General features: G+C 42.1%; 1 protein-coding gene across 1 annotated transcript; it reads right to left on the reverse strand.

The window, feature by feature from the left end:
• Window positions 1-5,181: 5,181 nt before the first annotated feature.
• Window positions 5,182-13,568, reverse strand: tnfsf12 (TNF superfamily member 12). Its single transcript, XM_085350858.1, has 6 exons — window positions 13,041-13,568; window positions 11,550-11,631; window positions 9,329-9,388; window positions 9,156-9,179; window positions 8,935-9,062; window positions 5,182-6,310 (listed from the first exon to the last, which is right to left on the reverse strand). The coding sequence occupies exons 1-6, from the start codon at window positions 13,290-13,292 to the stop codon at window positions 6,035-6,037; spliced, it is 822 nt and encodes a 273-aa protein (XP_085206984.1). The 5' UTR covers window positions 13,293-13,568; the 3' UTR covers window positions 5,182-6,034.

Consider the following 13,568-nt stretch of genomic DNA (forward strand, 5'->3'; position numbering starts at 1 on the left):
GTTTTACCTCTCCAGACACCTTTGTTTGCAACGTTATGGGTTGTACGAACACTGTGCGCTATGTTTGTTAAGCTGCAGCCGTTCAACCGGGCTTATATGGTTGATGAAGAGAAGGTATATTAAAGAACACACTGTGGAATTCCCAACGCCAGCGTGAGTGTGTATTCTTTTGGCTACCCTGCTAAGTGTTTTGCCGCCTCCTCTCAACCACTAAACGCAACCCGACGTTACAATATGTGCCAGGGTTCCTGTAGAACTTGCACATTAGGTCATCTCTCGTGCCCCTGCTGTGCAGATTTGGATGGCTCCAACCTCCATAAGTCAACCCAAGTGTCAAAGAGCCCAAATGCAGACTCAGAAAAGGGCAATGGGATCAACCTGGACTTTATTTACTAAACTCAAGTGAAAACAGTACACACAGGAATTGTGGGTGGCACGTGGAACTCGAACGAGGGTCAGGAATCGTGTGTGGCATGGAACTTGAACAAGGGTCTTTTGCTAGCAAGTGGAGGGTGACTAGGAAAAAGCAATACTGGGCAGGTGAGTGTCCAGACAGATGAGAGGGAGTGGTTAGCATTTCCAGAGATGACCAGCGTCCAGGTGAGTGAAAAGAAGTGCGAATGAGGAGTATGGTGAATCCGAGAAGCTACTAGAAACACAAGGAGAACAGGATAAGTTAGCATGAACAAGAGAAATCACAAGATGCAAAGGAGGCCTAATACTAACGTAGATCATGAGACGAACTGGTGAAGAAAAGTTGAATGCGCTGGTCTTAAATACTGATGGCTGATTATCCTGGATCACAGACAGATGAGCATGACAGGCGTGTGGATGAGGGCTCCGCCCAGAGGTGGGACTCAGTGGAAACGTGGAAAAACACAGCCACTCTCCTGGACCATGACACCAAGTCACCTTCCTCTTGGGGTTGATTGACCCACGTTGCCCCTGAGCCCTGGGAGGTAAGCTTGACTGCTCTTAACTTCCTCTGGTACTCCTCCATATTTCTCATTTCTGCCTGGATCATGGTTTTCCTCTTTGTTAAGTGAAACTTTTCCAGATTTTTGGAAGCATGTGATGCCCAGACTGCACAGGGTGCTCGAATAAAGTTGGATTTTAAAGATTCCTTTCTCTTGGACCAGTGATTTAGAGTCCTTCCACTCTTGGCCTGATGTGGTTTTTAACCTACTTCTCTGACCTTGTTGTCTCTTGAATCTCTGAAGATGAAGGCAAACCTGCATTTGCCACTTTGAACTCTGCAATGAGAGATGACAGAGTAGTTGTAGTTGCCCAGATGTAGAGCCCGACTGGAGTAAAACTTGGAGCCAGCTTCTTAGGTGCTCAATGATCTTTCGTTCCACTCCTTCCACTGCTGTAAGCTGGACTTTATACACTATCAGAAACCACATCAACCTTGGAAGCAAGCGTTGTTGATACAGCCATGTCTGAAACTTCCCCAGGAGCCCAGATTTATCAGTAGTCTTCAACCACCCCTATGCTTTCTCTTCAGTATTGTGGATGCTGCTGCTGTCCCTTAGTCATCGTAGTCTGTGTTGCCACCTCATCAAGCTTGGTTAGGACCAATTTTGCCTGCACATGGGAAGATGTTGTGATTATAAGGTCATCCACGAAGTCCTTTATCACTGTTATCAGATGCTTCAGTTCTTCGCCGAGTCTCTGGTTACATTTTTCATGAGGTTCATAACAGGATGATAGGCTGGGGGAGACTGCACAACCAGTGACAATCGTTTTCTCGTGGTGCTGCCACTGGGTGATGCAGTTTGTGGTCTTGAAGCAGAGCTTGATCCCTCGCAGGTAGCTACAGATCATTCCCTTGATGCGGTCTGGGACGTGGTAATACTTTATGGCTATTCTGACAAGATTGTGAGGAATGTCTACAAAGTCCAGCCAGACTACTGTCAGATTGCTTTTCTTTGACCTGGCTTCATGTGTCATCTGGCCTAGGACTCCTCTGTGTTCCAGGCATCCCGTGAAGCATGGAATGCCTCTCTTTTGGATCAAGGTGTTCACATATCCATTTTCCATCATGTATGGAGTCATTCTCCTCTCCAATATTCAAGGCTGAGCAGGATAATGGTTCTAAATTGGCTTATGCTTTGTTAGCTGTTTTATGCTTCCCATTAACCTATTTTTGAGTCTCTTTCTTAAAAGAAATTGAGCTTTTCAAAAACAGTAAGGAAGGTTTATTTCAAAGTGTGAACAAAGTGGAAACGTAACAATGTTTAGGCAATGCATACATCATCATTTTACAGAGAACGTCTTCACAACATTACAGAATTTTCCGAAATGGCGATAAACTTTGACATTTAGAGAAAAAGGAATTGGGGCAGGGAAGTGTTCATGTGTGTGTTGTGTGTGTGTTTGTGGTGGCGGGGGTGGGATGAGGCATGTTTTTCCTCAAAAGACTTTAAGCTATGTGGTTCAGGTTCAGATTCAGGAAGTGAAAATTTAGAGGGTTGTTGGTGTGTGTGTGTAGTCTGATTGGTGCTGACAGGGAAGTATGAGGTGCACAGGGATGTGGAGGGGGGGATGACTGAGACATAAAGAGGAAAGAGGAAAATGATGAGGAAATCAAACAGGATATATCGTCTGCACTGCAGAATCGGACGTTTTTTTTCCATTTGAAAACATAAATGTTTGGTTCCAATTAAAAACGCTGCGATCGCTGCAGTAAAGTGCTGAGGAGAAACCAATGTGGTCCATCCACAAAAACTACTTATAAACAAGAGTGGGAGTGCAGAAACCCACGGCTAGAAATACACACTGTTTGCATTGTAGCAAGGAATATTACGGAAACCAGCAGCGTATGAGAGAATGGAAGGAGTTATATTTCCAGAAGGATATAAAAGTAAAACAAACCCAATACTAAAAGCTTTTAGATATTAAACTGAACTCTTAAATGTAACTTTCAGTTTGACACCATTCACCTCTCTTTTGCAGTCAGACACCAAATAACCAGAACTCTCTTTTTTTTTCTTTTTTTCCGAGGTTAACCTGGAACGACTCCCTTGAAAATTGATGTTGGATCTTTTCCATGTTTCTGCAGAGTTCTGCTTTTGGTGTCACACAACTGATTTAATATCTGGCTTTTATAAATTCACTGTAATAAAAATGAAGCCACAAAAGGGTAAAAGGACAGACTACAGCAATGACTCTCAGTCGTTTTTGTCAGACCCATGCATACCCACAGTGCCCAGATGAGCTCTGGTAACCCTTTCACTGGTTGCCTTTGTTATAAATAATTTTATACAATAAAGGGTCCGTTTTTAGGGCCAGTTTGTTAAATTCTGACCCTGATACTACAATATTAACGCATACTGTGGGTGATGAAGTCATTTATCCATATTGCATAAATGGATAGATGACATTCATTTCCTTTTCTTAATTTATACTTAATTTTAGCTGTTTAACACTCACAATATAGCCCATTGGTATTTACCCTCTACTGTTAATCCATAACTTTCAGTTCACTATTTCTTACTTTTAGGTATCTGTTTTAACCATTTACTAACTGGTTAAAATACAAAAATGATAAATGTGAAGTAACATATGTGGTTGCTTTTGCTGTCGTGGGTCCTTTAGCTTAGCCCTTAGCAGCAGCCTCATCGCTGCTCTTTCATGTTTTAACTTTGTCCCGATGCTTCTTTCCTTTTGATATAAACTTTCATTGGCTCTTCATTTCAGTACCAGCTAACTTTTTGAACCTATTAGCATTTAACTTATGTAGTAGATTAGTTAGGGCTTGCATGGTGGTGCAAAGGTTAGCACTGTTACCTTACAACAAGAAGCGTCTGGGTTTGAATCTGCCAGGAGGCTGACGTGTCTGATATCCCTGTGTTGGTGTTCTCACTGCATTATCATAATGATGTCAGTCCAGTATCAAAATTGCAACTGACGAAGCACGTTGTTGTGATCGCATAACTTTAAAATATGGAGAAAAAAGTAAAACCATACCTTTGTTAAAATAAACCTCTCTTCTAAAACAAATGGTCAGCATTTCAAGTGTTTTCTTTGTTCATTTATAAAATATAACAAACATATTATCGGGTTAGTTTTGCTGTTAGCCAAATTTAGTTTATTTATCTTGGTTTGCTAACTTAGCTAACTTTTTGGCTAATGCTAACTGAATGCTAACTAACTCAGACAACGTCACTGGTCGGGTGCAATGCTGATCCTGGGCCAGCGTTATTATGATGATGTAGGAACAACACTGACACGAGGATATCAGACTGTGCATGGGGCTTTTCTGTGTAGAGAGAGGTGTCGAAGGTGTGCACGTTCTCTCACAGCGCTCCTACAATGCCACACTTGGTAAGAAAATGGCTTTCTGTTACCTCTCTGAAACTGCAGAGTTATATCCTGGTGTACAAGAATCTCTGGTTGGACGTCACTGGTCTGCAATCAGTAGTGCTAATGTTGCACACTGTTTACCGCATTGAGAGGGCTGATTAGCAGAAGGGTTTAATCTATTTTGTAACTTGGAGATGACTTTGTGAAGCTCCATGTGTTCAGGTGCAGGGTAGCATCTTCAATAAAAGTAGAAAATGTTTTACTAACATGAGCAGGTTCATTTGAGAGGTGTGAATATCCATGACAGAGGATTTCTCAGGCATGAAAGTATTTGGATCTCCTTCTAAGAGGTTTCAGTCAGATTTAAAGGAAATCACTAAGTGTAATAAGATTATCTGTTGAAAATTTGGGTTTTAGTCATGCATATACAGTTTCTTTGTTAGTTTTTTCGGGGCCACTTATCTCACCCCTCGCCCTATGGCAACTGGGATTGGCTCCAGCACTGCTGTGACCCTGAATTGGATTAATGAAAGCTTTTCAAATGGTCACAAAGAACAGAAAATGCATAGATTTCTGCCAAATAAGATAACACTGAGTTTGCTGTACGTGAACCGATTGTGCCTACATGCGCAGTCGACCATTAAAGACCCATCATCAGCCACAACGATGACTGCAAAACAAAAACATCCAGCTGAGGCTGACAGGAAACGGCTGTTTTTATATGAATTCGCTCAGGGGTGAATGAAAGCGTGTACCAGTTTCATGGCAGTGAAATAACTTACATAAGCATCTATACTTTGCCAACGTGATGAAAAAAAAAGGAAAATGTATTAACTTCATTTATAATACAGCTTTATCTGTATTTTGGCTGAATAATTAACAGTTTTATCAGGTTATTTCTTGAAAAATGGTCATCAATCAGGTGAAGAAGAGGGAGTAAGGACAAGCTATATTTAAAGCTCTATGCTTCGCTCGGTATAACTTGCACAACAAAGTATACAAACAATCATTTTAACCTTACAAAAAGATAACAAATTCACATCCATGGCATTTAAAACACCGCCCAAACCATCTCCTTGATAAAATGTAAAATGTGTGTAAAATATATCCAAAGTATTTAAAGAAAATGCTTGCATTGATATTATAAAATCAGTATAAACAGAAACAAAATTGATTTGTAAGATTTCATACACACTGACGCTACATTGTATAAAATATATGACAACTCGTGTAGGCCGCTTGCAGATGTGCTCTCAGCTGTGGAAGTGGAAGGTGCATGCACAGCTTTACTCATAGTCTTATAAAGAGTTTAAGCACAATTTATAGCGTAATACACAGGCTAAGATGAACATCCAAGGAGTTTTCTTCTGCTTCTTCTTTTTTATATGAAGCCCTTTATCTACAGAACAGCTCCCATCACATCTGTTCCCTCGGCAGACATTCACTGCGGGCCTTGGTTTTATTCCAAAAATCTGCGTTCCAAAACAGCTCTGCAGTCCAGAGGGAAAAAAAATCCACAACAGCTTCCCCAAATGTCAGGGTTTGTCTTTCAAATTAACGTCTTTGGGAGGAAGCCGTAGCATTAAGCGATGCCTCGACCGCTTATGACAGCTTCACCATTTATAAAACAATCTTGTCCGCACAAAAACAAGTTAGTTCTCTGATGAGTCTGTTTACTCGTTAAAACAAACAAACAAAAACAAACAAAAAGTTTCCACAGTGCGCTTCAGTTAACTTTAAAGATGCTAAAGACGTGAGGCGAGGCGGAGGGATTGCCTACGCTGTGGAGTCTGAAGGACGGGCCCGTAATGGCCTGCAGCTCCGTGCCTTTGTCCAGTCGCAGGAGGCCGGACACCTGGCAGGGCTTCAGGAAGTGGAAAGGGTGCGGCCCGGCAGAGGGGGTTGTCCCGTAGCCTTCCATGCATTGCAGCTTCTGAGCCCTCAAGCCAAGGGTCACCACGTCCAGCTTCACGTACTGAGACTGCTGCTCGTTGAACAACACCTGAATGGACAGAGAAGATGATCTCTCATGAACAGGTCAGCAGAGGGAGAACTTGTTTCTGGAGTATTCATGTGAAACCCAAGCACACTGTCTCGGGATTTCATGACTTTTTCTTTCTCTTTTTTTTTTTTCCTTTTGCTTAGATTTTCTCCAGACTTCTGTCAGCCTGACAAGGAGGAAGGCCTGGATACTTGAGATTACCCAAAACCTGATACCCAGCTCTCCAAAAACATGATTCATACATCTACACTATGACTGCTCGAGCTAAATAAAGCTTGCTTCTAGCTTTGCATGCAGACTTTTTTAATTCACCCTACTATCCAACCATCCATGCATTTTCTTCCACCTATCCAATTCAGAGTCACAGGGGGGCAGGAGCCTAATTCACCAGACTAAAAGTAAGAAATGTATTTTTATAGGTGTGATGCTTTAACCTGGATCTCTGTTTTATTTAAGATGTTTTCAGCTGGATTCATCTTTCTCAGAATCGTCAGTGTTTGAACTTTGTCTTAACCATCCCATGAACCCGTTTCAGTTTACTTTAATTTCACTTTAAATTATTACCCAACCATAGTCTGAAATTGTTTTTTGAAATTAAGTTGGCAGGATAAAAATATAGAATTTTGTGAAATAATATAAAGATACCTAATCAACTTTAAAGCTGCATTTATACCTTTGGGACAAAACATTTTCATTTTGACTCTGTTTTGGTCTTTTACATAGACTGTATATAAAAGATGGATGTGCCCATCGCAAACACGAAGTATGACACAGTATGTGGTTTCAGAAGAAGTCAGGTTAAAGGGAAGTCATATAATGAAGTACTTCATTATATGACTTTGTAAAAAAAAAAAAGTTAAAAAAAGATGAATTTATGTCATCAGTCACCAGCAGATGACAAAGACTTTGATTTTTTTGATTTGTTTCCTGTAAGAGTGTACTCCTCTTACTGCGAATATGGGTTTCTTAATCATTTTGTCATAAAAGGAATTAAACAGAGCTGCCCGTTCCAGGAAATAATTCACTGTCAGCGAAAACTGAATTCCCTAAAAATACATTACACAATGTCGACTTTGTTTGCTGCATTACATACTGGCTAATGTGTAACTGTAAACAGTACAAAGCCTCAGGGTTTAAAGAGTGAAGCCAATGTAGAAGTAACTTAGCTTGTGTTCTTTTTAATAGTCACCAGGGGGCGATACAGGTACAAAAATAATTCTAATCCTATATACATTTAAGGCAAAATGTCTCTTTCTTGACCTCTTTAAACACTTTCCTGTTGAGTTTATGGACTTAGTCACTCATTTGAATTAAAAACTTAAGTAAACATTTGTCATACCAAGTTCCAGAAAGGAGGATTAGCCAAGGTGTGCTTGCTGACTAACAACTTGTGAGGTATAATTCATTAGCCAGTGATTTTTGTTTTGTAACATTACTGCAAAAATATTGTTTTACAGTAGCATTATGAATTTTAAAACCTTAAGCAGAGGACATTAATACTGTGCAACCAAATTTTCTTTGAAGGGTTTATATTAAAAGTGAACAGCTAGATAGCTAGCTTAGTTAGCAAGGTATGCTAACTAAGCTAGCTAGCGCAAGCGGATCGGCTCCAGTCCAATTATGTTCTTCAGCAACCAGTGCAAATTTTGATTTAATTTTAGTCATAAGTCTAAAGTCATAGTCAGTTTTAATCGAATAAATCTCATAAAATTATAGTAAATATTAAATCTAAAGGTGATTCAGTTGATTAAAATATGAAGCGTAAAAGTGTGGCGTAGTTTGGTGTCCTACTTTTATTGACATCAAATGTGAAATGTGTCCATATGTCTGCTCTTGTCTTTGTCAAAAGCACTAACATTTTGTCACATTTTAATGAGAAACAGGGAGATTTCTGAGTTCTGTTTCCAAAAAAAAGCTGTACCGTTGCCCGAGGGCTGATCGATTGTTAGCATCTAACCACTGGATCGCTGCCAAACACGTTCTGCCTTTCTACAACTTAATTATTTGTCTTTGGATCTCATCTCTCCAGAATATTTTCATCTCGTTCCTATTCGCAGACGTAAGCATCAGTAAAATTATTTCTCTCAATGAAAAAGGTCGTTGAGAGAAATTACTTGACAATGAAATTAACACTGATGGAAAATTGAACTTTTAAAAAAAAAAAAAAAAAAGATGTGGGCATCTTTTATTTACAGTTCACCAGAACCTGAGGGAAATATCTGGATCTTTACTTCATCTTTGCTTGCATATCACTGTGTACATCAGCTAGCTGCCAACTGGGAACCATTTTGATTTTGTACAGTTTATCACACACAAACAGGCAGGACTAACCTGGTGTTTTTTTCTTTTGTGTAAAGAGAAAACATGCTAACTCCACTCAGAGGCGCTCTGTCTGGGTTCAAAGCACACCACTGAGCTGCCTTTAATACTGCCCACATTCATTTGAGGCATTATTAATGGAAAAGTTGTGACTGGTTCAGCTTTAAGGTAGAGGTGCGGCTGCCAGACAGTCCCAGACTAATGCTGGGTTAGCTTAGATAAGCCCAGACTCCTTGTTTAATAGCCACACCTTGTATGCAGAGTTTGCAGCTCAAAATAAACTATCGCTCCCAGCAGAAACTCACCTGGCAAAACAGGAAGTAGACGCCTGCTTTCTCCACGGTGAAGGTGCCCTGCTCCTTGTTGTACCTCACCGCTTTACTCATATTCAGCGTCCTCTCTTCCCAGCCCTTGATCACCCCACCTTCTCCCACTGTTAGACACACGCACACACATCCCAGGTCATTCCTCTCAGAGACAAAAGATTCAAAGATCAACCTCTGTCCTTCACTTTTACGACTCTTACCTTGCTGAGAGGAGACTTTGGTTACTGACGGAAAGCAAAAGCGATTTTGAAAGAAAAGGAAAAGGGAAAGTGAATTAAGATTTTATGAGTGCAATCGTATAGGGGTATATGATTGAAAACACTTCAGCAGATGCTACACGAGACAGCTACGAGAGATCTGCCAAGCCACTTACTCTCAAAATGAGACGCCGCTTTCCTTCCATTTCCACTCCTCCCTGCTTTCGACGTCCTCTCTGTAAAAGGGAGGCAGGAAAGGAGACTGAATGCACATAAAAATGACGTCTGTGGGGTTTTTTCTTGAAAAATTTATTTGGACAAAGCAATCATCCCCATCTCTATCTGTCTAATAACATGAAGCGTTAATTTGGTGCCATTCAGATCCAGACCTGGCTGGCTCTAACAGGGTTAGCAGATGGGTAAAGGATTTCCTTTCACGTGCTTCAATAATATTTCCTCAAACTATTATTTTCGGTCAGAAGCGCGTGCCTCCTCACCACCACACGCACACACACGTTTAGCAGCTAATCTTGGAGCCAGTTGGTCGCAGTCATGTAGAAAATACTGAATACAGAGATTGGATGGAAGGAAGGAGGCTGGAGAGATCTGATTGGAAGGAAGGGTGAAAAAAAATTAGAAAACCAATAAAACCCCTAAGATGGACAGGGGGAAAGTGACTGATAAAGCAGAAAAGGACAGGCATTAAAAGGCAAAGCTGAAGAACTAAAAGGCTAAGCAAGAAAAATGAAGTGCAGGAACAGGAGAGTCAAAGAGGGTCTTTGGCTGCAGCAAGACAGAGTGAAGCAACTGCCAGCTTCATCCAAGAACAAGCTCAGATAGCTGCAATAAATAAAGCACAGCACTGATGACCGCCTGCTCTTATTCCCCACTAAAAGTTTTTTTAGGGTTTTTTTGCCTTACAATCCAGCCGATTTCAAACACTGATACAACTCTGTGTATGAACTGTGAATTACACACTTTATGTTTCAGGATGAGACGGGCCAAACGCCCCCCACCGTCATCATTCGGGAATATTGAGCCCCTGTGAAAATAACTCACATGTGGGTGACCCTGTGGACTTTGGATTTGCTATGGCCGAGCGTAAAGCCCTCAGGCTGGCCAGATTTTCTCGACTTAAGCTGTCGGTCTTTTCAGAGGAGAACATAACAGCAGTGTCCTGCTGAAAGGCAAGACTGGAAAAAGCTGTTTGCTCTTCTTATTCCCTCGTTTTTCTTCTTTTTTTCCATTGACAGCCATGAGTTTCTGACAGTTTAATGAGATATTAGTTACTAAAACCAATAAGCTAGCACTTAGAGGATATCAATACAGATACACTGGTGAAATCTAGACTCTAATCCCCTTTAAAAAGCCCTCGTGTGGGTTCACTCTCGGGCAAAACGTGGACAATCAAGCAGTCCCGTGATGGTGACGCAAGCAGAGGCTATAAATACAGCAATGATAGGTCATCAAATATCACCGCTTTCACAACAAATCATAGCTGTGTCAGTCGTGTGTTCTGGCGGTGGGGAAAAAAATCAATTTCATTGCCCGAAAGCGTGCAACAAGGCCCCCAGCGCCCGCGCCAGCTGCTTTTTTTCTGGGACTCGAGGCCGCTCTGGTCAGACCTGTAATTTCTGAAACAGTCTTCCAGCTGCCTACTTTTTCCTGTGTCAACTTTTAGCAGCGGGTAGTGCCTGCGGCCCGCGAGACCTGACCAAAGTGGCATGTGGGGCCAAGACTGGCCAGCGCTCTGCGTTAAATGTTCTTCCTAAAAAAACAACAGTTGGTAAGGAGACTGTGTCTGTGGCAATTTGGAGAGCTGAAAGGACAGGACGTCTTATACATGCCGGTGGTGCTGCAGTGCAAGAAAAATGTCAGGCTTTGGCAGGCTTTCGAGACGCAGTACCATCTAGATTTGGGCGGATTGGGCCTAATATCGATAGTATCGATACAAATGCTGGTATTGGCGCGATAGGATCGCATTAATGTCCTACTAAGTTCAGTGTGTAGCCAACTGAATTGTGTTAAATAATTTTATTGGAAAAGGAAAAATATCAAACATCTACTGTGAAAAATGGCCTAACGTCTGTTTTAATTACAGACTTCAGCACATTTAAACAACAGAAGTTAATGTGCTTTAGAGATGGACACATTTAGACTCCAGGTCCTTAAAAAATCACTTTCAAAATACATGAAAAGATGAAAGGTGTGTTTTCTCTTAGTAACTACTCATCACTAACCATTTAAATGTGTTAGGAATTATCAAATTGATGATTCATCTCATAAATCTGCTACATAAGCTGCCTTTAGAGGTTAAAAGTATTGCTGAAACACTGGCCATGAATTTACTTGGTATGGGATCGATACCAAATTAGCAGTATATCACAGCACTAGTACCATCTCTCTTCACTCGATGCCCCACCAGCAGCTCTCTCTTCTCCAGGATCAGCTGAACAATGGCCTTCCTCTGTTTGTTGACCTGTTGAAACACACAGTTATTAACACAGCTATTAACAAACGGCCAGTTATTTTTCTCATAACTTTTTTTTTCTGGCACAGAACCCACTCACGGCCACAGACAGCCTTTATTTCCTGCCAGCCACATAAGCAGCAGACTGTCTCTGGCAGTATCCTGCCCCCTTTGCTGCCATTCTAGCTGTAAATCTACCACTTCCTCAGCGACTGGTTGCGACACCTAATGCATGTTTTCAGCACTTCGAATTCTTCACATGTCATTTTTTTTCCGCAAGAAAGAAATTGATTTTGTCAAGCCAGACAGGATTTAAACCCTCAACTGGAAGGTGGCTGGGGGGGAGACTCCACTGGGTGACCGAAGGAGGCCTAAATCGAGTAAGAGGAGAAGCTGCTCCAGAGGAGGGGGGAAGAAGTATGTTTAAATTTACTGCTACTGTGGAAAAGCAGGCCGAGAGAGCTGCAGTGCACCCTCCAGACGTTCACTCACTGGGCTCTCATCAGAAGTTGGCTAACGGCAAATGGACAGAACAGGGGCCCCCTTGGGGAGGGCTCCAGCAACACTCCACGTGTCCAATTTTGGGGGGTATTTGTGTTATGTGCAGGTTTCTTGCCCCCCCCTCTCTTTCTCCTGATATAAAATCCATTGCAATCTGGTTTTGTGAAATACACTGAACTCAAAAACAGAAAAAAAAACAAGAAGAATTTCCATTCTGGCTCCTTTAGGAAATTTATTTGTCTTGTGATGCAATCTAGTGTCGGATATTTGCTGCAAGTGCAAAACAGAAAAAGAAGGAGAGTGGAAAAAAGTTTAGGAAAGCTGCACTTTGCAGGAGATTTAGAAGTGTTTGCTTGTGCGGGCTGAAAATGATTTACACTTGCCACGCTTTATCGTGCAGCCCGTTTCACGCCTCGAGTCCCCGGCAGACTCGAGGCAGTGGGGTGAGCGGGCATACGCCAAATAGCTGAGGCTTTCCAGTAAAATTAGATTAAAAAAAAAAAAAGGAGCACAACTGGCACCAGAGTAATTAATCATGATCCCCCACCCGGGGAGAATGGGGGTGGAGGTGGTTAACAGGGGGAGGCGGACACAAAAACAAGCAACAACTCGGCACAATTTGACTGCGTTTATTGCCGAGTAATAAAAGTGCCAAGCAGAGAAATGGTGCGAGAGAATAAGTAGTCTACGTGCGAGGGGCGAGAGAAAAGGGGGAGGGTGAAGTGTGGATTTGTCCATATGCCCCCAGCCAAGATTCCCGTAACCGCAGCCACAAAAGAAGTTACATAAGAAACACTTGATGGTCTTTCAAAAAAAAAAAGTTGCAGGAGAGTAAATATTATTGTTGGTGCAAAAACGGAGAGGGGCTGTCTGCACGCTCGAATTATTAAGGTCTTTTTCTAAAGTATGACACAAACCTGCTCGAGTCGGTCCTGCAGGATCTTGAAGGACTGAGACAGGTCCCGCGTCTGTCGCAAAGTCCACGCCGTAAACAGCGCGCTGCATGCGGCCAGAGACAGAGCCACCAGGGCCAGAGAAGCCCAGACGACCCGCAGCCTGCGTACTCGTCTCCTCTGCAGAATCCGATGCATATTGGTGCAGACTGCGCTGCTAATCACCGCCGCAGACCATCCGAAATCCCCCGCTTCAACTCCATTCCAGCAGAGCATGAAGTCCCTCCAAATGCATTTCAGTCCAAATGTCCAGTCTGGCAATAAGAGGACAGGCTGTGACCGCTCTGTAGGATCTGCTCTTTAACTTTTAGCTTTATCTGGCAGATGAGTTTGAAAGCAAAGCAGCAAAAACATCTGATCAAATCACGGCCACCATCCTCCGTGTGTGCAGGCCGTCTCCAAATACAAGAAAACTGTGCAACTGGCGCACATCAACTGTTGCATCCTTCTCCTTGTGATTCGTTGACTCAGCTCTCTTGTCTTCCCTTTAAA

Source organism: Diplotaxodon limnothrissa, linkage group LG3 (genome assembly GCF_057381915.1).
Source record: "Diplotaxodon limnothrissa isolate DT_005_m linkage group LG3, D_limnothrissa_male_GT1.1, whole genome shotgun sequence".
Classification (NCBI taxonomy): domain Eukaryota; kingdom Metazoa; phylum Chordata; class Actinopteri; order Cichliformes; family Cichlidae; genus Diplotaxodon; species Diplotaxodon limnothrissa.

Coding starts and splice junctions, on each gene's coding strand:
- tnfsf12 (XM_085350858.1), bottom strand. CDS start 13,292: ATGCTCTGCTGGAATGGAGTTGAAGCGGGGGATTTCGGATGGTCTGCG. Junction 11,632..13,040: donor TGCAGGACCGACTCGAGCAG/GTTTGTGTCATA, acceptor GTGTTTCAACAG/GTCAACAAACAGAGGAAGGC. Junction 9,063..9,155: donor CAAAGTCTCCTCTCAGCAAG/GTAAGAGTCGTA, acceptor TGTGTCTAACAG/TGGGAGAAGGTGGGGTGATC.